A 26,849-nucleotide genomic window follows, 5' to 3' on the forward strand; every position below is an offset into this window, starting at 1 on the left:
GGCATGTCTAAAGTGTGGCCCAGGGGCCGTTTGTGGCCCTCAGAGTGATTTTGTGAACATTTTATCAGGTTTTATTATTCCTGATGTTTTTTTTTGTTTGTCTTTTCTCTGACATTGTTTTGTTTATTTCTTCAGGTTGTGAGATTTTTATGTTTGTTATTTTGTTTTTAGTCTCTTGCTGACGTGCTATTTTTCATCCCTTTGAGGTTATTGCAGTCATTTCCTCTGAGTCTTTGTGTTTTTTTTGTGAATCACACGTGAGTCAGGGAAGATAGAATGTGCAGCGTGCACGGACCTGCAGCAGCACGAGAAGGCAGTTTAAAACCGCCGCTGGGAGACGGAGACTGACTTCAGGATTCAAACAACATGGAGATGAACTGGACTTCAGTCTGCGGGCTTCTGGCTGCGGTTTGCTTGGTCCAGGTGGTGCACAGCTTCTACTGTAAGTGTCTCAGCTTCTCTCTTCTTCTGGGGATTGACTCTCCCGGTTCCTCTGCTCATCAGGAGCCTCCTTTGGGAACAGCATGAACTCACAAAACGGCTTTTATTAACGTAAATTCACTGCTTTTCATATTATATTTATATGTATATATTTTTATAATAGATATTTTTAAACAGTTTCCACAAAAAAACTTAACTGAGTGCAAAAAGTGATCCCCTCACTTAAACCCACAGATGGTGTTATATGTATTATATTTACAGTACAAACACTTTTACAGTGTTAATCCAGCTGGATTATCTGGGATTAGCTGGTAAATCCGCCTAAAATAAACGTGAAACAGTTAAAAAAAACTGGCACTTAGAAATAGAATGAAGATGCTCTAATAACTTTTAGAAGTTCCTGTTCGACCTTTGACCCTGAGCGGTCTCCATTACTAGCTGACCCGTTGGACAAACCGGATCGGATTAGACTGCTCAGATGGATCCTCCTCAGACGAGGGGCTGTTAGGTCACCTGGAGAGACTCAGAAACAGCTGACCCTCACCTGTAGAGGTGATGAGAGGAGCCATGGTAGGGGTTCGAGCACTGAGCCTTGGAGTACCTCTAAGGTGGGTGAAGAGAAAGTGGAAGAAGAACCAGCTTCATGTTTTGTTAAGAGACGTTGCAGTGGCTCCTTAGCTGAGGATCAAGCTGCATGCTAAGATGAGTGTCTGATGAGCCTTCGTCTGATCTGGTTCCCTCCGTTTCACGTTGTTAAACGTTTTAAACTTCTTTATTAATAAAGAGAGTGCTCTCAGGTCATCTCCCTCTGGTCCTGTTGGTGGTCCTGCTGTTTTTGACCAGTTGGAACCTGTTCCCATCACACAGGTTTATGAAATAGTCAGAAAATTGAAGCCTTCTTTTTGCCCAAATGACAGGTTCCCTCCTGGGCTGCTGAAGGAGGTCTTTCGTGCTGTAGGTCCAAATATTGTTAACCCGGTTAACACCTCTCTCTCTCTGTGGGCCGTGTCCCAGCTGCAGTTAAACATGCTGTGGTCCAACCTCTACTTAAAAAGAGCAACTTGTCAACCTTTAGGCCCATTTCTAACTTGCCTTTTCTTTCGAAGTTTTGGAGAAGATGGTTTACCTCCAACTGCAGCATCTTCTCTAGATTCATGGAATTACTGAAAATTTTCAGTCTGGTTTTAAAATGGCACATAGCTCTGAGACAATTATCTGCCTTTAACTGCAGACCCAGGAGACTCTGCTGTTTTAATTAGGTTGGACATGGCTGCTGCATTTGACACTGTGGACCATAAGACTTCATTATCATGGCCGGATCAGTCTGTTTGTATCAAGGGCATGGCTCTGACCTGGTTCCACTCCTATCTCTCTGACAGAAGTCATTCTATATGAATGGAAGGTTCTCCTCGTCTGAGGCCCCCTTGAGCTGTGGGGTTCCTCAGGGCTCCATCTTGGGACTTTTCTACCTCTATATGATTCCCCTGGGGTTGATCCTTCGGAAGCATGTCCTGTCCTTCCACCACTTTGCAGATGATCTGCAAATTTCCCTCCCATTGGGATCGACTGGCAGCAAGTCAGTACAATATCTGGTCAACTGACACCAGAGCTTGGATGGAATAGAATGTTTTACACTTGAATAAAACAAGACTGAGCCAATAGTTATTGGGAAAACTGACCTGCTCTTGGAATGCAGCAGTTCTATATGTCTTTTAGGTTGCCAGGAATCTGGGGATGCAAGTTAGCGCAGCGGGCCAGTCAAGTTTTTATCATTTGAGGTTAACAAGTGTAGCGGAAATCCACATTTTATATCCTCAGGTTAACTTTGTATAGGTTTACACGGAAAAAAACAATAACATTGTCACACAAAGGGTTCTTTCACATTCAACAGAAGGAAATAAAAAGGGGAATTTGAAACTGGCCCGCAGTTGGGCATTCTGGTTAACTCCTACATTTTTCTCCCAGAAACGTAAATTTTACCAAGTAACTTGTTAAGCCGGACATTATCAGGACTTGGTCTGTCTTACCTCAACCTGCCAATAACTGACTCTTCCCCCCAGGCCGGGTGCTTGTAAAACTTCGTAAGGGTCATTCTGGAAGATTCCAGGATCTCGCTTTTATCAAAACCCTGGTATTTTTCTGTTTATCTATAATCAAAGAAGGTGTTTAGGTTGTTCACCCTTAAAATAGAAATCAAGGTACTCTAAGTTAAAATCTTATCAGCCACGGACCTAAACTGTTTGTTTTGGGTTTTCGTTTATGTTAAACCTCTGTCATTTGGTGTTTCTCCAGTTAAAATTCATGCTAATGGTAAAACTGTTCAGTTTTAAGACATGAATGTTATTCTTTCCTGTTCAAAGTAATACTTTGATGCTAAAGTAATACTTTTTGAAGCTTTATATGAATAACTGTGTTAAATTGTGATCATGGATTTTCATCTTGGAGAAGGTAGAGTTTATTTGGAAGAGCCACAGTGCCTTCCAGTGGTTTTTGAGTAAGGTACAGGTGGGCGTGCCCAAAAGGTTATATAAGCACCCATCCGGACCTCATGGCGGTAGTTTTAAGAACAAAGGACGCCTTAAGCTCATTCCCTGCTGGCTGTTTTCCATCTGGCCCAGCAGAACCCGGCGCTTTAAAGTAATTAGCTCTCAAAAGTTACAGTAAAAACTTAGAAGCAACTCCGTTGTTTTGTTTAGACTTCCTACGTGAAACTGGAAGTCTGCGTTTTCGTCAAGTTTTCATATTAAGAGTAAGAACAATTTGGAACAGTTTGATGATTCGGCTCCGTTTTCAATAATTTTTGCCCGCGATCTGAATTCCACGTTTCGAGGCCGCTGAAGTGAAGGAACCTAAAGTCCAGCCACACCCGGGGAACGAGATTCTCCCAGACATCGTAGACCTAAGCTGAGGTGCCAAAAAGTCCTATGGCCCCTGAAGGCCGCATTCAAGCTTCTGGACCGGCTGAGTTCCAGCCCATAGGACACCTCTTTGGCGACAGAGAAAAGGTCTGTGAATCATTTCTATCTGGCTGACTTTTCCTGCTAAGCCCGATTAGTGGATTCAGACTTAAACTTTTATGGCTTGTTATTTTCGATCCAAATTCTCATTTATCTCTCAAGATTTATCTTCATTCTCTGCTGCACACGAATCCTTATTCACACACACCCACCACACTCCTGTATTCCTATACCCATAGGAACACACACACACACACACACACACACACACTTGTTCTCCTTACAGAAGTTATTCCTAATATTTACTATAATCCTATGTGTCACCAAAGTTCCACTTTTATTACAGACTAGTTATGTCATAGCACTGCCATAAAGCCTTGTGTTTATCCACATATTCTCATGCATGAAACAATAAGCTGTGTTTGGTTCTCTTTGTCAAGTGTCACAAATGATGTTTGTAATAAATTCACAAAACTTAAATCATGCCTGATTATTGCCTAGCGATCTCGAGAATAGCCAGCGCATTCTGACAAGAACTCAGCTTTCAGATTAAAATGTGGTGTTAACTTTGAGAAGATATAAATATTAAATCCAGTGTCCCAGTTCACACAGACAAAACTGGGTGGTGCCCCAATTATTTAATATAAGATCATAAAAAAGCTAAACCTACGCCACATTTGAAATATAGATATAAATCTATATGTATCGCTACACAAGCAAAGTCAAGTCATACTTGCCGTTTGAAAGCCTTGAAATAGTGATTCACGCTTTAACAACCTCCAGGCTGGACTGCTGTAATTCTCTCTGCGTTGGGTTAGAGGCCTCTCTTGTGCAGCGCCTACAGCTAGCGCAGAATGCTGCTGCCCGTCTGCTCACAGGTAACGACGTGACCGTATCACCTTTATCCTGTCCTCCCTGCACGGGCTGCCTGTGTGTTTTAGGATTGATTAAGATTTTAATCTTGGTGTTTAAATGTCTTAATGGCCTGTCACCCTCATATCTATCAGAGCTTCTACACAAGCACGTTCCCAGGAGAGCTTTTAGGTCTGAATCTGAACCATCTCCCTTTGATTGTTAGGATGGCAGCTACAATGGATGATTTTAAGTCTCTTTTAAAGACTTCTCTTTTTAGCTTGGCTTTTAATACTGAATAGGCAGAAATTCTCTGACTGTTTTATTGTAATTTCTCTTTATTGTTGCTGTTTGTGTCTTTTTTTATGGGTGTTTTAACTGTGTACAGCACTTTGGTCACTCCTTGTGTGTAAAGTGCTTTTTAAATGAAGTTTGATTGATGGATTGAGCAGATGAATCAGTTACTGACAGCAAAATCCACATTTAGAGCCAGATGTGACGAAATTAGTTTCACATAAAGATTCATAAACAGACTAAAGGAAAAAACCCAAATATCTGAACACAAATGATTAGACAAATAACTTATTTCTGGTTAAATGTGTGTTTGTGCTCTCAGATGACAGAGTGGGGGTGAGGAGGGAGGGGTTGATGGGAGAACAGAACAAAGAGAGGGAGGTGGTGAAGGTCCCACCAAAGCCTGAACAGGTGATTTTAAAGGAGTCCACTGATCTCAGGCGCAGGGGGAGAGAGGTTCAGAGTCTGGTGGCCACAGCAGCAGATGATCTGTCACCTTTGACCTTTAGCCTGGTGCTGCACAACCAGTAGGCTTTGGTATGGAGATTTGAATCAGTTCAGATGAACCAATTCAGATGAACCAGTTCAGGTGAACCAGTTAAGAGTGACGTAAAAAGCAGAGATAAAACATCTAATACCAGCATTGTTTCTCTGGGGCTTTTAAGTTGTTTTATTTGGACAACTTTACCAAAACTGTTTTAACTCAACTGAACATAAAATTCATTTTATAACTTTACGACAAAAAACAACTAAATGTCTGTTTTCATTTTATTTTGCTGCAAAATCTAATAGCTAAATAATAAAGAAGGAAAAAATAGTTTAATGACAGAATAGAATCTGTGTTTATGGGATGCTTCAGGTCTGCTGCTCCTGTCTGGCTTCATGGGCGCGGCTCTAAGCTTATTTTCCCTTCGGCTGCAATAACTAAAGTTTCTAGTCTGAGTTATGAAATCTGTTCTTTCTGAGCAACAAGGTAAACACCTGAACTCACCGCTTCCAACTCAGGTGAGTCAGGAGGAACCACCTGGGTCGGGACAGGAGGAGGATCTGACCTGAAATCTGTTGCCAAATCAGAACCAAATATATTTGATGAATGTAGAATTTAATTTTAGGCATTTAGGACCTGACCTTGAAGTTATTTCTTGTACCTCTAAGAAGCAACGCCATCTTTTAGGGACAGCAGGAGCTCAGGAGGTAAATGGAAGGTTTTAAGTTCGATCCCGGCTCCAACCAGAGAAGGCTACCGTCGTCGTGTTCTCGGGCAAGACACTTAAACCATTTTAGCTGCTGGCGGTGGTCCGAGGGACCCTGTGTTAGGTAGCCTTGCTTCTGTGAGTGCGCCCCAGGGCAGCTGTGGCTACAGTGTAGCGCATCTCCATCAGGTGTGAATGTGTGTGTGAATGGATGAATGGTACAAAGCACTTTGGAGTCTTCTCATTTGTTTTACTCTAACATCGGTTGAAGCAGGTTAGAGGCCAACGATGAGCTAACAATGCTAACAGTGACTTATAGGCAACTCTAAAAAATCTCCAGCTACTTTTTCAACGACCAACATTTAGATATTACTGTGAAATGTTTTTATCTACTTGTGAACTTCCAGTTTGACTCGTCTTAACTAGAATCTTCTGGCACCGATGCATAAAGACTAATTTATACGTCTGCGTTTAGACGGAGACGTGCCACACCATTATGCGTAGGCGCAATGGCTCTCTGACGGGCTCACAGCAGGAGACAGAAGCACGCCATACCTTTTACTATCCATCGAAAGTGACGGCGACTGCAAGCTTGCGATTGGTCAGGATGCTGCTTCCTTTAAATTCATCAACAGCACCGCCATTGCCCCCTCAAAAAGTAAAAAGAAAAAAAAACAAATTTTGCAGCAGACACAGAGCAGATAGAAGAACGCGCCACGGAAAAAGTCCAAAAATATGAACGTTTATTCACCCGTGACTGAAGGAGCAGAAAGATATGGAACAAGCTGGAGGAGAGAGAGGGACATATTCATCCAAAAAATCTCAGAAATAAATAAAAACAATATAAACACTAGGGCTGGGGGTAAACGATTATTTTTAAAACGATTATTCTGACGATTATTTTATCGAATAGTCGACTATTCTAATGACTATTTAGAAAATTAATCTAATGATTATTTTTCTATTGCACAATTAACAAGAACCAGAAAATCTCAAATAAATTCCTCAAAAAAATTGATAAATTGTTACTGTAAGAGAATAAACACTACAGGCCTTCCATTTTGTATAACACTGCTTTTATTGTGTTGGTTGGTTATGTTCTGGTGACGTGTAGAACTTGGGAGTGCAGGCTGCTGCCTGAGAGGTGGTTGGAGATGGAGTGTCTCCATGCTGCTTTGTTTTGGTCACTTATGAGCGTGAGGCGAGTGGTGTTACGACTCTTCCTGGGGAGTTTGGCTTGTGTGCAAAAAGGAAGGGACAATAACGGGATTTAAAAGTTAAAATGATGATCAGGTTTATTTACAACAACACAAAAACATAAATCTTTCCATCCACAGGTTGGGAATAATAAAACTAATTCTGCCCGTGGGGAATTAAAACAAAAGTACAAATAACTAGGGATGTCCCACTGGGCAAAGATTACAGGGTTCTAGACCAAAATAAGGATCTCCAAAAGTCCAAACTCTAAACTGGGCAGTTAAACCAAACTCACGGTGATATTTTAAACTAAACCGAAAACCCACGACACTCTAAATGTAATAAAAGGGAGATCTGCACCACAAAAAAGATGAACTCTAAACCAAAACGTAACAGCTTATCCAAATGCAAGAAGCTGTTAGCGAAGATGCTAACAGTAGCTTTACCAACGTTAAATTCAAGTTACCAAGTTTAAATAAACCAAAAACACCCAGCAGCAAACAGACCGGCACGGAGGAGAGACTGCTACCACCAAAACAGCTCTCCTAATGTCTGAAAGAAGCTCCTCTATGAAGGTGAGAAACGCTCCCGATGATTTTCTACATCTGCGGTAGAGACGAAGCAGCGCATCTGACCCCGGAAGTTGTTGTCCGTTGCCGGGAGACGAAGGCGGGCAAAACAGGAAAATAATCTAGTAGTGGACGGACATCGTTCCGGGTCTTTGGTATTTGGTGGAGATGTTAGTGAAGGCGGAGAAGAGGGTGAACTAGAGGAAAAACAGGCAGATTCCTCCTCTATTTACAAACTCCTGGGGATGCAACAAGTGGGCGCGGTGCGTCGACTTCCGATTCTGACGTCGACAAATTTTTAGAATCGAGCCGTCGACGTCGTCGAGGCTTCGCTACAGCCCTAATAAACACTATAGTAAATAAATGATGTTGGACCAAATGTGTGACTAATGGTGAGAATGTACCCCAGAACAGCGCCTCGCCCTCTATTGTCCTGGCGGGGAACTGCTTTGCAACCCTCCCCAGGTGATGGAGAAGTCTAAAGAGAAAACATCTCACTTGTTTGAAAAATGGGCTGCAGTACCATAATTGTCCACAAGACATTCTTACATTATGCACCTTTAAAAAGTTTTGCTGATTTGCGGTTTTTGCTGCAGCTGAGCGGCGCTGCGAGTGTAACGGGAGGGCTCAGTTCTGCCAGCTCGATGCCACGGGTCTCAGGTGTATCGAGTGTCAGGGAAACACCGAAGGTCGTCACTGTGAGCGCTGCAAGGTTGGTTTCTACCTCCAGGGGGCGGGACTCAGCTGCACACCCTGCAACTGTAATCCTACAGGTGAGAGGACACCTGTCAGTGTGACATCCTCACATCAAACATGATCACAGGTGTCTGAAAGCTCTGTTGGGTCTCCAGGTTCTGTCAGAGCAGCGTGTGACAGCAGGGGGCGCTGTAGCTGCAAATATGGCGTCAGAGGAGAGAAATGTGACCGCTGCCCCGATGGGCCGATCAGACCCGACGGCTGCTTGCGCAGGTCAGGAAGGAGTTCTGACCCGTTTGACCGTTTCTAGTCAACGATTCACTTCCTGGTTTTTGTTTCTTTAGCCAGCAGAAGCGAGAAAATTCTGGGAGTTTGAGTCTGCCGTGTTTCTGTTACGGACACAGCCAGCAGTGTTCTGCCACACGTGGTTACTCCATCTACAACGTCACCTCCACCTTCTCCACAGGTAAGTTCCCACCTGGTGCTCTCTCTCAGCAGAAAAACAAAGTTCACCCTGGGTTTTGTTTCAGGTCCAGAAGGTTGGAAGGCAGCGACGGTCCGGGGCGTCACTCCTGATGACGTTCACTTCCGTTGGTCACCAAAACACCAGGACTTGGAGGTCATCTCCAGAGTGAGCCCACCAATATACCTGCATGCCCCAGGTGAGACAGGCTCCACCTCCTGCAGGTCTTCTTGAACCTTGGTTCCGTTGACTAAATGTTCCCCCTCCTACCCTGTAGAACCCTTCCTGGGGAACCAGCTGCTGAGTTATGGACAGAACCTCTCCTTCTTGTTGCGTTTGGACCGTGGTGTCCCACACCCGTCCACCAATGATGTGGTCTTAGAGGGCGCCGGTATGAGAGTCTCCGCCTCTCTGGGGGACCTGAGAACCGTCATCCCCTGTGGACAGAAGATCAGCTACAGTTTCAGGTCAGAAAACAACCTGCCAATGTGTATGACATCACACCTGACCCAATAAGCCCCACCCTCCTGGAGATCCTGCCTGGCTACCGGTGAGCCTGGTGCAAGGAAGCCCTGGATCCCTAAAACAAAGAAACCAGGCCTGGATTAGGAATTTCACAGAGCTGCTGTTTTGATCTTGGACAGAAGGCTGTCCCACCTGATTGTGAACCTCCTCAGACTCTAACCATGCCCTCCATACCCTGTCTGCTGAACAGGCTGGACGAGCAACTTGGCGCCACGTGGAGACCTCAGCTTTCCTCCTTTCAGTTCCAGAGCCTTCTCGAGAACCTCACAGCCATCATGATCCGGGCCACGTTTGGAGAGAACGGTGAGTTCCTTCGATGGACGAGGGTCCCTGTAACTTTCTGTCTCAGATTATGGATAAAGTGGGTTCTGGTCTCCATGAACACCAGGAACCATATTCAGTAGTATAACGGAGTGTGTGTGAACTGTTCCATCCTCTCAGGTCGTGGTTACCTCGACAACGTGAAACTGGTGTCGGCGCGCCATGGAGAAGGCATCCCGGCTCGTTGGGTCCAGACCTGCAGCTGTCCACGAGGACATGAGGGCGAGTTCTGTGAGCTCTGCTCAGACGGGTTCCGGCGCAGGGTTCCTGCCAACGGAGTCTTCAGCCCCTGCGATCCCTGCAGCTGCAGGGGGGGGAGCTGTGACCCTCAGACTGGAGACTGTTACTCTGCAGACGAGACGCCCGGTGAACAGAGCTGTTCCGTGGGGTTTTACCAGGACCGGCAGGGGACCTGTGTTAGGTGTCCTTGTCCAGACGGGACATCCTGCTCACTGGCCGCTGGTTCTCCGGAGCCTCGATGTGACTGGTGTCCACCAGGAGCCTTCGGTGAGGAGGTGGAGGGTAGGGTGGGTAGATATATGATGAATAGGTGGGTAGATATATGATGAATAGCAGAGAAACGAGATCAGAACCCTGTGGAACACCACAAACTCTAATTTACCTGAAAGTGATGAGAACAGCCACATACAAGCCAGCTAAGAGAAGTGATGGTGTCAAAGGCCAAACTTGTGTTTGTGTATGTGTTTGGGGGGGGGGGGGGGGGGGGGGGGGTCATCAGTACCACTATTAACCAGAAGGTGCGTGTGTGTTCTTCAGGTTCTCGTTGTGATGTCTGTCGGGAGGGTTTCTATGGAGATCCTGCAGGTGCTTCAGGCGTGCAGCGTCCCTGCAGACCCTGTAGCTGTAACGGACACATCGATACCAGCGTGGTGGGAAGCTGCGACCGGAGAACCGGAGAATGTCTGAGATGTTTGAATCACACAAGTGGGCGGAGCTGTGAGTCGTGTCTGAGAGGTTTCTACCACCAGAGACTTTCAGACGCCTGCAAACGTAAGACCAGGACCTTCAGTCCATCCTGCCTCACAGTTCCTTCTAATCCTGAAACGGGTTCTCCACCGAGCAGCTTGTAGCTGTGATGCTCAAGGCTCCGAGTCCGAACAGTGTGAGGATTCTGGTCTCTGTCGGTGCCGACCGGGTTTCCAGGGTCTGAGGTGTGAACGGTCCAACTGTCCTTCCTGTTTCAACCCCGTCAAAATAAAGGTATCAGCTCTGATGACTGCTGGGTATCATGCTAAGTCTCTACAGCCCACCCTGCTGGGCGGGAGGTGGAAGTGTGAGTAGACGCTCCACTCTGACTCATTTGAGAACATCCAGTTGGAATCGGTCTTTGTCAGACACGTGACCTGCGCCGTTTTAGTTGTATGACTCGAGTTGGTAGGGGCTGCTGCAGCTGAAGTCAAAAGGAAGGATAAAAGGAACCAGGAGGAACACATCCCTCACAGGGATGCCCTCATTAAGGAGGCTGGAGATCAGCATTTTCAGAAACTGACCTCAAAGGGAACAAACGGAGCTCAGACGTTTCATTACAGCGTATTATAAATCATCCGAGGAAGCGTAGCACTACTTCAACATGTTTCTAATCAAGTAAAAGTAAAAAGTTCCCGCCCAGAAACACGACTCCACTAACAGGTTGGATTTGTGGGTAATATCAGTGACAGGCAGATACAGAAGTACCTACATCGGGGTTAGCTACACACGATCATTTCCTCTCGTCATTGTCATTTCTCACATAATAATAAATAAAAATTCACTATTTAATATTTAGTCTAAACAAGCAGAGCAGCAGTGCAGCATCATATTAATGTTATTATGAAATGATTTAACTTAAAGTAAGAACATTTTACCTGCTGGTTCTGGTTCTGGCCCGGGACCCAGACCTGCTCTGAGCTGCTCTCACAGCTCCTCAGCGGGCCGGTAGCTGCCGATGTCCTGGTCTGAGATGATGCTCAGATGATCTGATGGGATCTTTTCTTGATAGATCTCGTTATCTCTGTGGTGTTCTCTGTTACGTTAAAATGTCTGCACACCTGCATGCGTCGGGGTGATTCCAGTCTGTCACAATGACCAACAGGAAAGACCCGGCAAGGCCGTCCCAGCCTACATTTAACTTCTTTGCCTTCTTGTGAATATCGCACGGCAGCCCTGCACACAACAGGAGTGGACCCGTTTCTGCAGGTTTAGAAGCTCACAACACACAAAGCTGCTTCCTCTGTTTAGCTGGCACTAGAAAGGCCAAAGGTCACGACACCGAGCAGCCATCTTCCCTTTGCCTGAGAAGCTGTGTGCTTAAGCCTGTTCATAACCATCCTTGGCCATCTGAGAGAAGCACCACGACAAAATCTCTCTCCCTCATCATAAATGAAAGCGTCAGAACTCAGAGCGGACTAATCTGGATTAGGGACGATCCTCTAGCTAATCTCTCTCTTGTGTTTTTCAGCTGGATGATTATGAGGCCAAACTGAAGGATCTGGAGAACATGTTCTCAAGGAAGAATGGAGCTGTGAAACCATCCAGTGGCGCTCTGATGGACGCCACTCTGAGGATGTTTGAGGAGCTGATTAACAACCTGCAGAAGAAGGTGGAGGAGCTCACAGGTGAGACCACACCTGGATGATAATCTCATTTAAACCAATGCAGCACCAGTCAGTCTGACATGATTTTGTACCATTTTTGATTCTACCTGCTGTGATTAGGTCCCGCCCACTCATCACTTCTAAGTTAAACCTATAAAAGTTCTAATTTCAGAAACAATCAGAGCTTTAAATGCTAAACAGAAACATAATAAAAGCCGTCTTTTAGAATTATTATTTAGTTATTAGACCTAAAACAAACATAATACACATTTAAACCAATAAAAACTTCAAATTAAATGATAGCTTTAGGGTCACAGAGGCAGTGTGCCTCTGGTGGATGTGAGTGGAACTGCAGCAGAACACACAAAGCTCCACCCACTCAGGTGAACTCTTTGTTGACGACGTCACATTTTCTGACCCAATAGGGATGGAAAGGAGCCTGCAGAGGCAGCTGTCGTCCATCAGTCAGAATCAGCTGACTCAGGAACAGGAAGTGCTGAACGTTGACGCAGCAACAGAAGACATCAGACTGCAGCAGCAAACGTGGAAGACAAAGGTGAAGGACGTCCAAACACTGATGGACCAGATGAGACGCAGCCTGGAGGATGCCAAAGCTCAACTCAGATCAGTCGTAAGACAATAGTCGAGCGGTATTCCCGGGAGTTGTTCAGGAATTACAGGAGGTTTACGCTGTTTGTTTTCCATCAGGAGTTTCCTCTCAGAGATGCTCCTCTGACTTCAGACCAGTTGGCTTCTCTGGCACAGACCGCCACGAACCTGGCCAATGAGTGAGGCCCGAGCTTGTGATGTCATTGATTAATCAGGTCTGACGAGTTTTCCTGAGTGCTGATTTCTTCTTCTGTCCACCCCCCAGACACCAGGCAAAGGCGGACGCCATAGAGCCGACAGCCAACGAGGCTCTAGACGATGCCAAGAAGAGCCTGGATCTGGTCCAAGTTCTGATGGACCGGGAGAACAAAGTCAAAGACCTGACTGGAGACCTGAAGGTTCTGTAAGTGTCTGAGGAGGTCCTTTGATCATTCATGATGGAAGAACTTTCATTTCTTTTGGGGGGGGGGTGTGCAGCTACACTCAGCTCACCTCTCAGGTGAAGACTCTGGAGAACGAGGCTATGAACCAAAGCGACAAGGCTCGGGTTGAGAGTGGAACAGCTGACCGGATGTTGAATGACATCTCCAGGATTGAGCAGAGTTTTCCTCCTCCTCTGAAGGTAACAGCTGAGGCAGAAGATCTAAACCTGAGACCTACTGAAGGCCTCCAACCTCACCTTGTTTCATTCCAACAGATGGATGTGGGTACCATGGCACTCAGGCTGGGTGGGCTGGAGAATGCGGTGCAGGAGAACATCTCAGCTGTGGAGAAGCTGCAGGATTCTGTGCAACAAAGCCAAACATCTGCTGAAGAGCAACTGGCTGAAGGCAGAGCTGCTCAGCAGGTACAGGATCTTCAACCAGACAAGAACTGAAGCTCAGCGTGGGTCGCTCCTGTTACGAATCATCTAAACTAGGCTCCTTCTAATTCTCCTCACCCATTCATGTGGGATGTTACCTCCTCATATCGGTTTCATCTTCAACTGCAGGAGGCCAACAAGCTGCTAGACAGAGTCAACATTGCCAAATCTGAAACAGAGATCGCTCTGAAGAGCATCCAAAACAACGTAGACAAACTGGATGACACCCTGGACTCCCTAAGAGGTGAACGTCTTGCTGTATCACAAATATCTCCTCATACAAAGTGTTAATTCAGCTGCTTTCCATCAGCTGGTGTGAGCAGCAGGTAGATGGATTTAACCAACTGAAACAATTTTACCTCACAGGTTTTGACCAACAAATCGATGACAGCAAAGCTCTGTCAGACGCTGCCATCAAACGCCTTCCAGACATCAACGCCACCATCCAAGCAGCTCTTAGCAGCAATGCTAAGACCCAGTCCACCTTAGACATTGTGTCCAAAGGTCACAAAAACACACTGGGAACAATTGACCAACTACAGAACCTCATCAACAATCTGGAGGTGAAAACCTTTTTATTCTCAGTATAAAGCATAAGCTTACCATGTGCATTTGACTTAACATAGCACATGCATTTAGTCTAGCACAGCACCAGCATTTAGCCTAGCATAGCACATGCATTTAGCCTAGCACAGCACACGCATTTAGCCTAGCACAGCACATGCATTTAGCCTAGCACAGCACATGCATTTAGTCTAGCACAGCACCAGCATTTAGCCTAGCATAACACATGCATTTAGTCTAGCACAGCACCAGCATTTAGCCTAGCATAGCACATGCATTTAGCCTAGCATAACACACGCATTTAGCCTAGCATAGCACACGCATTTAGCCTAGTATAGCACATGCATTTAGCTTAGTATACAATATACATTAAGACTAGCATAGCACATGCATTTAGCCTAGTATAACACATGCATTTAGCCTAGCATAACACACGCATTTAGCCTAGCTTAGCATATGCATTTAGCCTAGCATAGCACATGCATTTAGCCTAGCTTAGCATATGCATTTAGCCTAGCATAGCACATGCATTTAGCTTAACTAAGCATAGCACATGCATTTAGCCTAGCTTAGCATATGCATTTAGCCTAGCATAGCACATGCATTTAGCCTAGCATAGCACATGCATTTAGCCTACATTAAGGACTATTTATTAAAATCATGTCTGATTAACTTGAAAACAGAGGAAGTGAAAACTTCCATGAGGAAAATCGATTACTGTCAGCGCAATTTTTTTTTTGAGTGATCGGACTGCAGATCAGCTGATCTTAAGTTTCTCACCAGCTGGTTTAGTGGTGGAATAATTGAGTTAAAATGATGATGAGGATGGGACTCCTCCAGTGAAAACATCTTTTCATCACAATTTTTACTTTTTCTTTCTTTATAATTTTTTTTAATCAGTTTTATTTTTTGTTGTGAAGCGCCTCATGACTTATCTTGAGAGGTGTTATGTAAAAGATGGTTTCTTCTTCATAGCTTCTGCTCGACCTGACTGCACCGCCGGCTGTAATGTAGAATGTTTTAACACATAAAACTGATATTTTCGTGGCCTGTGAGGAGTTTTAGCTTCGTGATTTCGGCCCTCGTTTGGACATCCCTGTGCTAGGATGTTTCAAAGTAAGAGCTGTCCAGTGAAAATGCAGATTTTTGTTTCCCTAAAACTCAACAGGATTTTATTTATTCGGACCTGAACAGAAGATCCTGTTTTTGACTCACTTCTTGTTCTAAGGAGAACAGGAGAATCTGAATCTGCTCCTCACCTGGGCATGTTATCTGTGTGTAATTTAGGGGACTCTAGACTCGTTGCCACCTCCAGCTGATGTGGTGACTGAAGCCACAAGGCTGAACAAGGAATCCAAGGACCTGAAGACAAACCTGGAGGGGGCGGCTGCAGACACGGACTCTCAGCTGGAAGATGCCAGGCACCTGAATGCTACAGCTCAGGAGGTGATCTCTGATAACAGCTCACCTGTCCGACACGAGCCTTACCACAACCTAATAAGTGAATGTCTCCTCTGCAGGCTACTGCTGCAGCGACTGGAGCTCTCAGCAAGGCCTTCCAGACCAAAGAGGCCGTGCAGAAGGTTCTGCAGGATGTCAACCAGCTGCTGGCCTCCCTGAGTACGTTCACGATTTCCATTTTCTCACTAATCTGATTAAGAAGTTTTTACTAAATAAGGATCAGTGGTCACCTTTATCTTCACCTGAGGCTTTCTTACGTCCACAGACCAGTCCGAAGTCCTGGATGAGAAGCAGGTGAAGCAGCTGGAGGACTCTCTGGCCTCTGCTGAGAAGGAGGTGGAGGACCACCTGAGGCCTCGACTCCACGACATGGTGCAGCAGGAGGCGGCGCAGCGCCGACTCCTGACCCGGATCAACCTGGACATCGACAGCATCATGGCCGACATCGCTAACCTGCAGAACATCAACAGCACCATCCCTGGCGGCTGCTTTAACAGCCCCCCCATAGAGGAGGCCTGAAGGACGCAGACACTGAGAGCCCCATTCTGGTCCTCCTGGGCCACCATCTAGCCTCTTCCACAGAGTTCTACCTGTTCAGCAGGTCCTCGGGTTCTCCAGTAATCACCTGCTGAGTGAAACCAGGTGTGCTGGAGCCAAGCAGAGGAACCTCTAACATCATGGTGGTCCTGAAGAAGCTGGAGTTAGTTTATACAAAACAGATATTTTGATGCACTTTTATCACCCACAACAGAAGAAGTGTTAACTCCTGAAATTTTTGATATTTATTGGATAATAAATACAAATAAATGCTGGTAAAACAAACATTTACGAGTAGGATTTTAAAATAAAAGCGTGGCCATGTTGATGGAGCTGGTTGTGTCTGCAAATGTATTTGATTGTTTACCATCAGGGTCAAACAGCAGATATGTAGTTTTCTATGTGTGACTGAAAATAAAAACCTTTCCTACATTTTTATTTCTTCATATTTCAGGACTTGTCTAATTTTGAGATTTAAAAGCTAATTTTATTTTCAAATGATCTGATCTGCTTTTGTTCTGCTGCAGATGAAAAATAAAATAAAATTAATCTGCTTTACTCCTCTGACTCAAATAAAATGTATTTGTTTCAGTCTGACCGTGATGATTCACTAGAGGAGCTACTGTGTTTATCCAGCAGGGGGAGCAGGTGATCCGAAATAAAGAATCGGATCAGAAATATTAAAGACTGGATTCACTTCCAGGCTTATTGTCATCTTACATCCTTCTGCTGCTCTGATCTCAGGTCAGTTTTGTTCATCTTTAAGTCTTTGATCAGATCTAAATCTGATCTGTAAACAGCTGTGATGACAAAATCTCACAAACAAAAGTCACAATAAATAATTTCACACTCAGAAGTTCGTGCAACAGAAACAGCGGATTAATACAGAAACAGGTTCAGCTACGTGTAATCAACCCCCCCCCCCCCCCACACACACACACACACATGGAGATAAACACAAGCAGATGACATCGGCTCGTTTACAGAGCTAATACAAACGTGTGTCGCCGTGGAAACGATCTTCACTGAAGCTAAATGTTATTTATAATAATTTTCCAGACATGTCCACGACAGACCATAATAATCTTGAGTGAAAACATTAATGCCAGAACCTAACCAGCAGAAGAAAGCATGCAGGAGGAGAAACAGAGGGTCCAGTTCAGTTGGCTCCTCACCATCACCATCCCATGTTGCCATGGTAACATGACTCACCAGGCTCAAACTGATAAAGTTCAGGTTCAAAACAAAGTGAGATTTGAGGAATATCTGTGCGTGTGTGTGTGTGTGTGTGTGTGTGTGTGTGTGTGTGTGTGTTCAGGCCAGGTTCTTGAGTGAAAGTGAAAGTTTCTGACCAACAAACCTGTTCTGTTAAAATCTCACAATAATAATTAACATCCAACATGAATCCAGAACCGGATCAGAACCGGGTCACCTGATAGAAACCAAACTCCTGTTTAAACTATGAGACTTGGTAAGGATCCATGTGCTAACATCTGGATCAGGTTCTGCCCAGCCTAGCCCTGAGCATGCTCTGCTGCTGACCATGCACCTGTTTACACATGAAGCCCCTCCCACCCACCCCAACAAAGGTAGGGTCACATGACACAGACAGGAGGCACAGATCAAAGAAGAGTATAAGTCTGAAGACGGACGAGGAAGTTTCAGTTCTTTTTTTTGGGGGGGGGGGGGGGGGGGGTATAGAGTAGATGGTTGTTGAAGCCCCTCCCCCTACCATCTTTGTTCTGGGTGTTTTCATGTAGCAGGTTTATCCAGAGGCGTTGATGTACAGCTGGCTCTGAAGGATGTAGTCAATGACGGGCTGACTCAGGTAGTCCACGACGTGGCCGTCACCGTGCTGCAGAGCCAGTCTGGGGGGTGGGGTTAAAGGTCAGATCACATCAATGGTTTATGGCCTCTAAATTCTGTGATTAGTGATCCCACCTGCTCTTTGTGGAGCTGACAATGGACATCGGGTGGTTTGTTGCATCCTTCACCGTGACGATATTGTCCTAAAGCACACGGCAGCGTAAACACAAGGCACCATGGGAAAAACGATTTCAAACGTCCTAACTTCTCCAGAGGCTGACATCTTAAAGGTCTTAGTGGAAGGTTGGGCAGCCGCAGGTCAGGAGGTTTAAACCGCCTCTCACGATAAAAGCCACGAGGCGCTTCACAAGAACAAAAATAAAGTTTAAAAAATATTTTAAAAGATGATTAAAAATAAGTTTAAAAGGAGAAAAGCAAAATAAGGAAGGGGAGCGGGAACGTGAGTAGGAAAGAGGGAAATCAGTGAATCGTGTGAAAGTTGGAATAAGAGCGGAACAAGGAGAGGGTGGTGATGAAGGTAGAGGGCGCTGTCCAGTAATCAGAAGGTTGCAGGCTTGATCTCGGCTCCCGCCAGAGAATGCTGCCGCTGTGCCCTTGGGCAAGACACTTAACCCACCTTGTCTACAGGTGGTCGGAGGGTCCGGTGGCGCCTGTGTACGACAGCCTCGTCTCTGTCAGTGCCCGGGGCAGCTGTGGCTACAATGTAGCTCATCACCAGAGTGTGGATGACTGATTTAGCTGTAAAGCACCTTGGGGGGTTGTAGAACCCTAAGAATGCTCTATACAAATACAGGCCATTTACCATTTAAACATTAATTCAGCAAAATTCCTGATCTAGTCTGTGATCAGAAGAATCTGGACTCAGGTTGTTACCGTGGCAACAAACGTAACAGTATCAAAATACTTTACTCTGCAGGTCGGTTCAGCCACGCCTGTCGCATTAGCCTCAGCTGGTCTACCACTGGCTTGATCAGTTTTGTGTCTGGCCAATCACAGCGTTCTACGTTTGATGGTTCTAGTGCTGTCCAATGGACATTTTTCTGTCTTTATATACACTATGCGGAGACGACCGTAGATTACACCCCACGACTTGGAGGTGTCAGACGCTCGCCAGGCTTCCATAGAAACCCCACACACCTATCTCACCTTGTATTTGCGCAGGATTGACGAGTGATTCATGATCCTCTCAGTGTCGACTCCGTCTCGAGGAACCACCACGATCCCAAAGTCTCCAACAATAACCTCCATCTGAAACCACAAACACTCCAGAACGTTACCTCCAGCTTGTTCTTCAAACTGGGGCAGGTGTCCTTGGCAAAAACATCCACATCAAGCATCAGTCATGTGATAAAGAGATCATCTAAGGGGCGGGGCTCCATGTAGTTGGGTTGGACTACATGAGAGTGGGTGAGGCTTATTGTGCTTACATCACTGTCCTTCCAGAGGCCAGGGATGCAGAAGGACTCCAGGAGGTCACTGCCACACAGGAGAAGGATGCGTAACTCTACAGGTGACACACGGCAGGAGGAGAGAGACAAAACATCCTCAGTAAACATCACGTTTACCTTAGTAAACATGGCGGTAACCATCATGTTTACGCTGTAAACCAGAAGTTTACTGGAGCCAAACAAGCCAGAAGGAAATGACACGCAGCAGGAAGTCCTGACTCGTTCGGGTCAGAAGACTCACCGATCTCCTCGTATCTCATGGCGGTGCCCAGGTTGGCGTTTTCATCTGAAATAAACCATCAGCTTTGTTTGTAAATACAGTCTCAAAGGTCTCATTACCAACAAACAAAAACTTATTTGGTTCATTTTAGCAATAATTATGAACATTTTCTACTCGTTTTCTTACCAACAAACGTGAAACGTTCCATCTGAGGACGAACGCAGCAGATTTTACCCAAACTCTCACCGATTTTCCCCCAAAGTTTGACTGAGAAACACAACAAACATCTTATTAACCCACGAGAAATGTATGTAATGAACACATGATGTGTCTAATGAACACATGATGTGTCTGATGAGCACATGATGTATCTGATGAACACATGATGGTGTCACTCCGGGTTGGACTCACTGGCCGTGATGTTTGTGTGTTTGTTGTTGATGGTGCTATGGTTCTGGTAGATGGGCGGAGTCTGGTTCTGAGGCTGACCAATCACAGGAGTGGTGGACGGCGTGTTGACGTTGGACAGGATGCAGCCGGTGACTCTCTGAGGGACAGAAACACGTTTGGACTGGATCAAGCGGGTTTCTCCATGAACAAAGTTCTGACTGGTTCTGTTTACATGTTTCCGCAGGTCATTCAGAAGAATCGTCCCAGAATCAAATCTGTAAGTAAAATATTCCATTTCTGCTCTTCGGTTCATTTTTGTCCCTAAACCTGATGCCTCAGCACTTTGGCTCAGGCGGAACCTCCAACCTGAGCGGACCCGGGTCACCTGACTGACCTTCATGAGGTCGCGGTGATGCTCCAACACGCTGCAGGTGGTCTGCCAGGTGTCCTGGTAACACTCCCAGGGGTCCACTCTGTAGGAGACACAACCAGAACCATCACAGAGACCTGACCCAGTCAGGACAGGCCACACTCATTCCGACTTTGTTAAACTCGGTCACTTCCTGCAGAAGTTTCACAATAAGAGCCTGAAAAAATATTCTGGTTTTAGTCTAGATCTCAGGATCTGATGTGGGATCTGATTCAGACTCTGAAACAAAAATTCAAAACAAAATTATTTACTAAAGACAATCAAACTAAATTTAATATCAGCCAGATGGACGATGTACATTTGAGGACATCTTCAGTCTGACATGAGAATGTCCCAACATGGCCACCGTAGACACAACCCAAACTGGGACAGAAATAACAGTTTTAATGTTTGTTTTTTGTTTCTACAGGAACAGAAACTCTGAATGACTGACAGACAACTCACCTGATCCAATCAGATGACTGGACGGCCAGCTGACACATGGTGAGACGATGTCGGCTGGACACCAGGCCCTGCACACACAGACAGGCTCCATTTGTTTCTGAGAAATACGGGTTCTGGTTGGACCGGTTCTGGAGCAGAACTCAACAGGATCACAAAGATGCTAAATCAGTTCACCTGGATTTAAAAGGGTAGTTCTTCAGAACCAGTACAACCCAAACTGGATCAGCACCACATGCTTTTATTTTGAAAGAGTTTGACTGGATTTCTGCAGCATTTATTTTTCATGTTGAGTTTCTGCAGCAGAAGGAAAGTAGGACAAGAGCTTTGTTAACTCCTTCAGAACCAGCATGGACCTGAGTCCCAACCGGCTTCACATCTCCTGCAGCTTCTGCAGACCCAGGTCCTCCAGGTTCTGATGGAGCAGCTGCAGCGGACTTTTGGATTTGTTTAGAAGAGGAGAAGAACTGGGAGGAAGAGGAGGGAGCCGACCTGTACACCATAGACCTGGTTAGAGTTTCTGAGGATCTGGATCATGTGGTCTCCTGGTTAGCAGAAGAGCTGCTGCTCCTCTAGATCTAAATCTGTAGAGCTGACCCTGTTTAGGCGACCAGATGGAACTTCTTCAGCTCAAGTCTCCCTGAAATGTTTGACCAGACATGTAAATTTGTGATTCTTTGTTCTGTTCTGCAGAACAAAGTAGAACCTCAGATTTATTGAAGCAGACGCAGGATCAGAACCTAAACCCGAGTCTGGAACACAGAGAGGCCAAACGCACGGCCCAGAGGAACGTCTGGGTCAGGCACAAAGCTAGCTCCTCCTCTTCGCCTCTGATCTCATCTGTAAACCATCAGTTAATCAAAGCCCATGTTTCAGGGAGCATCAGAACAGAGCCACCATCAGGTGGATTACATCATCACTGACATCACAGAGCACTCACAGGTTTTCCATAGGAGTCGTGAACTGGTGAGATGATGCCTCCGATCACAATGAATCTTCCTGTTTTGTGCAGAAACTCTCTGGCTTTTTCTGCAGGAAACAAATGAAGAAGTGAATAAAAGTGAATCCGGCGTCAGCTGTTAGCTCTGGATTAAAATCCATCATTTCATCTGTTTGGATTGGGATTATCTGATGTTATTTATTCACTTCCTGTACATCCACAGGATCCGATTCTGATGGGTGTAACACCTGATATCCTTTTATTTTGTAACTACGATTCAGCTTTCAGCCTTCAAAATAAAAGTCTATTTATCAGGCATTTAAGCTTTAAGCTTGAAAGTGAAATTAAAGTCAAATCGGATAATCCCAGCTCCATCAGAATTCTTCTGGAGCAGAACCTGAGAGGATCAGACACAAATAAAACCTACATGTTAAAAACTGAAACACAAACACAACCAGAAACACAAACTGAAACATCACTCTCATTCACGTTTGGATTATTTTCTAGTCAGCAGCTCATTGTTGGCTGACATTTCAGACACTGAGATACACCCCATAGTTGTCAGCGACCATGCTCCAGTTTCTTTAACTCTGGTAAATAAAAAGACAATCCCACCAAGCAAAAACTGGAGGTTTAATACATCACTGCTTAAAGACGAAGGTTTTATAGAATTTTTTAAAAAGGAGTGGGGTTTATATTTAGAACATAATGACCTGCCTGGAACATCAGCATCTATTCTTTGGGAGGCAGGAAAGGCAGTGATGAGAGGTAAAATAATCTCTTTCTCATCACATAAGAAAAAAACGGAAAACAAACGTATTCAGGAGTTAGAAGAAATCATCAAGTCTTTAGAGGCATCCACAGAAGAAGAGTTAATGATCAAATTACGTAAAGCTAAATTAGAACTTCATGGAATTATTGACAAAAAGACACAATTTTTAGCACAAAGACTATGAATAGAAAACTTTGAACATAGTAATAAATCAGGTAAATTCTTAGCTAGCCAATTAAAAATAAATAAAGAGAAAACTACCATATCTGCTGTTAAAGACTCAACCGGGAATATAGTATATGACCCTGAAAGAATAAACAACACCTTCAGAGACTTTTACCAAACTTTGTACTCACCACAGATAAACCCATCAGATAATGAGATCAATGAGTTCCTTGACAGGATAACACTTCCTAAATTATCAGACAGCCAAGTTACAGTCCTGGACTCGCCACTAACATCAGCGGAGCTCCAGGAAGCCCTTAAATCCATGACGAATAGGAAAGCTCCAGGTCCAGACGGGTTCCCAGTAGAATTCTACAAAGAATTCTGGATCATTCTGGCTCCAATATTTTTCAGAATGGTGAGGGAAATCGAAGAGAGCAGCAGATTACAGCCAAACATGAATTCAGCCAATATTAGTTTCTTGTTAAAACCAGGCAAAGACCCGGCATTTCCTACCAGCTATCGCCCAATTTCTCTTATTAATGTTGATCTCAAAATAATTTGTAAAGCCCTGGCCAAAAGATTAGAGAAGGTAACTCCCTTCATAATACACCCTGACCAAACTGGTTTCATTAAAGGTAGACAGTCATCCACAAACTCACGTAGATTACTTAATTTGATAGATTTCTCTTACAGTAGAAACATAGAAACTAGTATATTATCTCTAGATGCAGAAAAAGCTTTTGATAGAGTTAACTGGAAGTTCTTATTTGCAACTTTACATAAATTTGGTTTTGGGAACTTCTTCATAAACTGGCTACAAACATTATACAGTTCACCAACAGCACGTGTCAGGACGAACGACCAGATATCAGCTAGCTTCTGTCTTCAGAGGGGGACCAGGCAGGGATTCCCACTCTCCCCCTCACTATTTGCTATCTTTATTGAACCACTAGCAGCAGCAATTAGGCAAACAACAGATATTAAAGGGATAAAGTGTAAGAAAATAGAACATAAGATCAGTCTTTATGCAGATGATGTTTTACTCTTTCTCCAGAATTCTCAATCCTCTCTCTCCCAAGCAATAGAACTGATAAACTCTTTTTCCAGAGTTTCAGATTACTCTATAAACTGGTTAAAATCCACAGTTCTACCAATTAATTTCTCATTTGTCAATTTGCTTAATACACAATTGGAGTCAGGGAATATCACATACCTGGGAATTAATATCTCTCCCAAGTTAGCAGATCTAACCAAACTGAATTACATCCCACTTTTAAGGAAAGTGGAAGATGATCTTGCAAGATGGAAATCCTTACCGATATCACTCATGGGGAGAGTTGCTACAATTAAAATGATGGTCTTACCCAGAATAAATTACTTATTCTCGATGATCCCAAACAAACCTCCAGCTGACTGGTTTAAATCTCTGGACTCCTCAATTACTAAATTCCTTTGGCAGGATAAACCTCCACGAATTAGCTTAAAAACGCTTCAGAAGACCAAAGACAGAGGAGGACTGGATTTACCCAACTTTTATTATTATTTCTTAGCCAACAGGCTGCAATATATACCAAGATGGTTGCAAGATAACCCATTAGACGAGTCCTGGTTAGATATAGAACAGACACTTTGCAATACGATAGAGCTTTCAGACATTATTAGCTCAAGCATAAGAAAACATGAAAGCTTCAAAAGTCTTAGTATAAGCACCTCTCTGACAGCATGGTGGGAGTATCTTAAAATGACAGAGTCTTCACTAGTACCATGCAGACGCACACCTATCTGGAACAATCCTGACATTTTGCAAAACAACAAAATGATGAACCTTCCGGACTGGAAAAATAAAGGAATCCTATACCTGGAACACATATATGAAGGATTGGACTTCATCCCATTTAATCAAATAGTCTCCCAATTTGGAATGGATAAGAATAGCTTTTTAGAATATCACCAAATTAAATCTGTAGTCAAACAAAAATTTAAGCTCAATAAAATAGAATTACAAACACCACCAAGGGTATTAGACTTTTATAATCTCAAACCCCCCAAACTACTGTCTAAAGTATATAAGACACTGTCCAAAATAGACGATAAAATTGCAATCCCTATTGAAAAATGGGAGGTGGATCTATCAGTTAGCTTTGACCAGGACTTCTGGTCCCAAACTTGTTTAAAAACTTTTAAAATGATCAGACACCCCAATTTACAATTAATTCAGTACAAAATTCTACACAGAGTACACTATACAGGTCATCGGATGTTCAAGATGGGGTTTGTGTCGTCTGACACCTGTACACACTGCACAAACAACATTTCTGACAATTACATTCATGCACTGTGGTCCTGCCCACCTGTCCAGGAATTTTGGGGTAGAGTATGTGAGGATCTGTCAAAATGTCTGAAATGTCATATCCCAACTTCCCCCTCTCTTTGTTTACTGGGACAGCTGCACGATGTCCCGACTGCAACATCTTTGGTTCACGTGGTTCTGACTGCCATAAGCATCGCTAAGAAAACTATCCTCTTGAATTGGAAAAATAGAGAAAGTCTCTGCATTAACCAGTATAGAAATCTTTTGTTGGATCATATTGCACTTGATTTAGCCTCTGCTTCCACTTCAGATGAATCTCTCTGGGCTCCTTTGATCGGTTCCATCACATAGCGAGGGTGGGGGGCCGTTGATGTTGTCCTGCGGGATGGTGAGGGTGGGGGGGGGGGGGGGGTGTGGGGTCTGAGTTTGGAGTATCCGGATGTTCCCTGGAGGTGGGTTCACTGGGGGTGTCTGGGACTGGGGGGCTGTTGCCCCCCTCTGGAGGTGCTTGGGTTGCCTTGGGGGGTGGACTGCTGGCGGTTGTGAGTGGGGCCCCTTGGGGATCTTGGCGGCGGCCATGGGTCACTGCCTGGCGGCTGCAATGCTCCTGGGCGGGTATGGGTGGGGGCCTGGGGGCTCGGGGTTTGGGGGTGGCCGGCCCCGTGTCGGGATCTGGGCGGGGCCTTGGGGGTCGGGTCCTGACATGTATGCTGCCGGGAAGAAGGCAGGAACACTCAGCAGTGCCTGGCCCGGGCTCGGGGGCATCAGGTAGACCTTGGCTCCTCTGCCGTTCCATCACAGGGGAGGGGGAGGTCCAGGAAGGGGAGGACCAAACCTTACCTGGATGTCCCATGTCATATATTCTGGAAGTTGTGCAAATGCAGGGGTGGGCATAGATATTCTGCTGGGATGGGGCTGGGTTGGTGCCCTCGGACTCCGTGAGGCTCTGTAATGCTGCTGCTTTGGGCCCTGGCAGGATGGGCTGGGGTCTCCATGCCCTGGGTGGCAGTTTGACAACAGAGGTGCCTATTGGGGCCAGTAGGGGAGCTGGCTCCCTGGAGGGCTAAGCCCAACCAGCCATTCCTCCCCATCCTCGCATATTTCTCTCCTCCTGCTCCCTCACATCATCACACAAACATACACATAGGACCTTGGGGGGTGGGCAAGTCAGGGAGTGCGGGTATGGACCCCATTTCCGCATTCCTGTGGCAACCTGCCCCCCAATTTTATTTGCACCTTATACACTTCCACTGACGACATTCCACACAAACACACACTTAGGGCCTTGGGAGTGAGCACATTCAACGGCATTTGGCAGGGGGATATTTCAGCCTCCTCCCGAGTGCCGGTGCCCACTTCCAATTTTAAACCGCACTTAGACACTGATGGCTGAGGGTGTAAGTGGGGTGGTGCGGTGGCATCAGCTGGCATATGCCGGATGATGCCCGCACTGCCCACTCACCACAGCCATGGAATACACCTCATGATCACACAACACTATATTGGAGCAGGTGGAGGGAGACTAGGGGTCTTAGCCACCTCTGTTGTTGCTAGGCTTCCTGGGGCTGGAGGCTAGGAGGGAGATCTGGCCGTCTGGTTGGGGTCTGGGGTGGTGGGTTGCTGTGCTCAGCGTTGGGCGGGGGAGCCTGCTCATCAGCACCCCAGCAGAAAGGGTCAAACTCTGGTTACCGGTGATGGTTGTACCCCATGTGCAGCAGTACCGGGACCAGAGTTAATAGGGTGTGTATGGGGAGCATGAGTGAGTGT

At 45.3% G+C, this 26,849-nt stretch overlaps 2 protein-coding genes across 2 annotated transcripts in view; one reads left to right on the forward strand and one right to left on the reverse strand.

The window, feature by feature from the left end:
• Positions 1-16,567, forward strand: lamc2 (laminin, gamma 2). Its single transcript, XM_015956434.3, has 21 exons — positions 1-442; positions 8,100-8,276; positions 8,355-8,472; positions 8,544-8,665; positions 8,730-8,861; positions 8,940-9,129; positions 9,378-9,490; positions 9,629-10,015; positions 10,286-10,519; positions 10,593-10,729; positions 11,967-12,123; positions 12,528-12,733; positions 12,811-12,890; positions 12,977-13,114; positions 13,189-13,333; positions 13,409-13,558; positions 13,703-13,817; positions 13,940-14,136; positions 15,425-15,583; positions 15,658-15,757; positions 15,864-16,567. The coding sequence occupies exons 1-21, from the start codon at positions 367-369 to the stop codon at positions 16,115-16,117; spliced, it is 3,387 nt and encodes a 1,128-aa protein (XP_015811920.3). The 5' UTR covers positions 1-366; the 3' UTR covers positions 16,118-16,567.
• nmnat2 (nicotinamide nucleotide adenylyltransferase 2) overlaps positions 16,366-26,849 on the reverse strand; it is a 12,862-nt gene continuing 2,378 nt past the window's right edge. Inside the window, exons 2-11 of the mRNA XM_015956516.3 lie at positions 21,832-21,920; positions 20,895-20,962; positions 20,415-20,493; positions 20,042-20,177; positions 19,817-19,897; positions 19,652-19,696; positions 19,390-19,466; positions 19,109-19,210; positions 18,077-18,144; positions 16,366-18,003 (exon numbers count right to left, since the gene is read on the reverse strand). Coding sequence (XP_015812002.1) covers positions 17,901-18,003; positions 18,077-18,144; positions 19,109-19,210; positions 19,390-19,466; positions 19,652-19,696; positions 19,817-19,897; positions 20,042-20,177; positions 20,415-20,493; positions 20,895-20,962; positions 21,832-21,920 — 848 coding nt within the window. The 3' untranslated portion in view covers positions 16,366-17,900. The remainder of the gene's footprint in view (positions 18,004-18,076; positions 18,145-19,108; positions 19,211-19,389; positions 19,467-19,651; positions 19,697-19,816; positions 19,898-20,041; positions 20,178-20,414; positions 20,494-20,894; positions 20,963-21,831; positions 21,921-26,849) is intronic.

This window comes from Nothobranchius furzeri, chromosome 11, assembly GCF_043380555.1.
Source record: "Nothobranchius furzeri strain GRZ-AD chromosome 11, NfurGRZ-RIMD1, whole genome shotgun sequence".
In the NCBI taxonomy this organism is placed as follows: Eukaryota; Metazoa; Chordata; class Actinopteri; order Cyprinodontiformes; family Nothobranchiidae; genus Nothobranchius; species Nothobranchius furzeri.

Coding starts and splice junctions, on each gene's coding strand:
- lamc2 (XM_015956434.3), top strand. CDS start 367: ATGGAGATGAACTGGACTTCAGTCTGCGGGCTTCTGGCTGCGGTTTGC. Junction 10,016..10,285: donor GTGTCCACCAGGAGCCTTCG/GTGAGGAGGTGG, acceptor TGTGTTCTTCAG/GTTCTCGTTGTGATGTCTGT. Junction 12,124..12,527: donor GAAGGTGGAGGAGCTCACAG/GTGAGACCACAC, acceptor CTGACCCAATAG/GGATGGAAAGGAGCCTGCAG.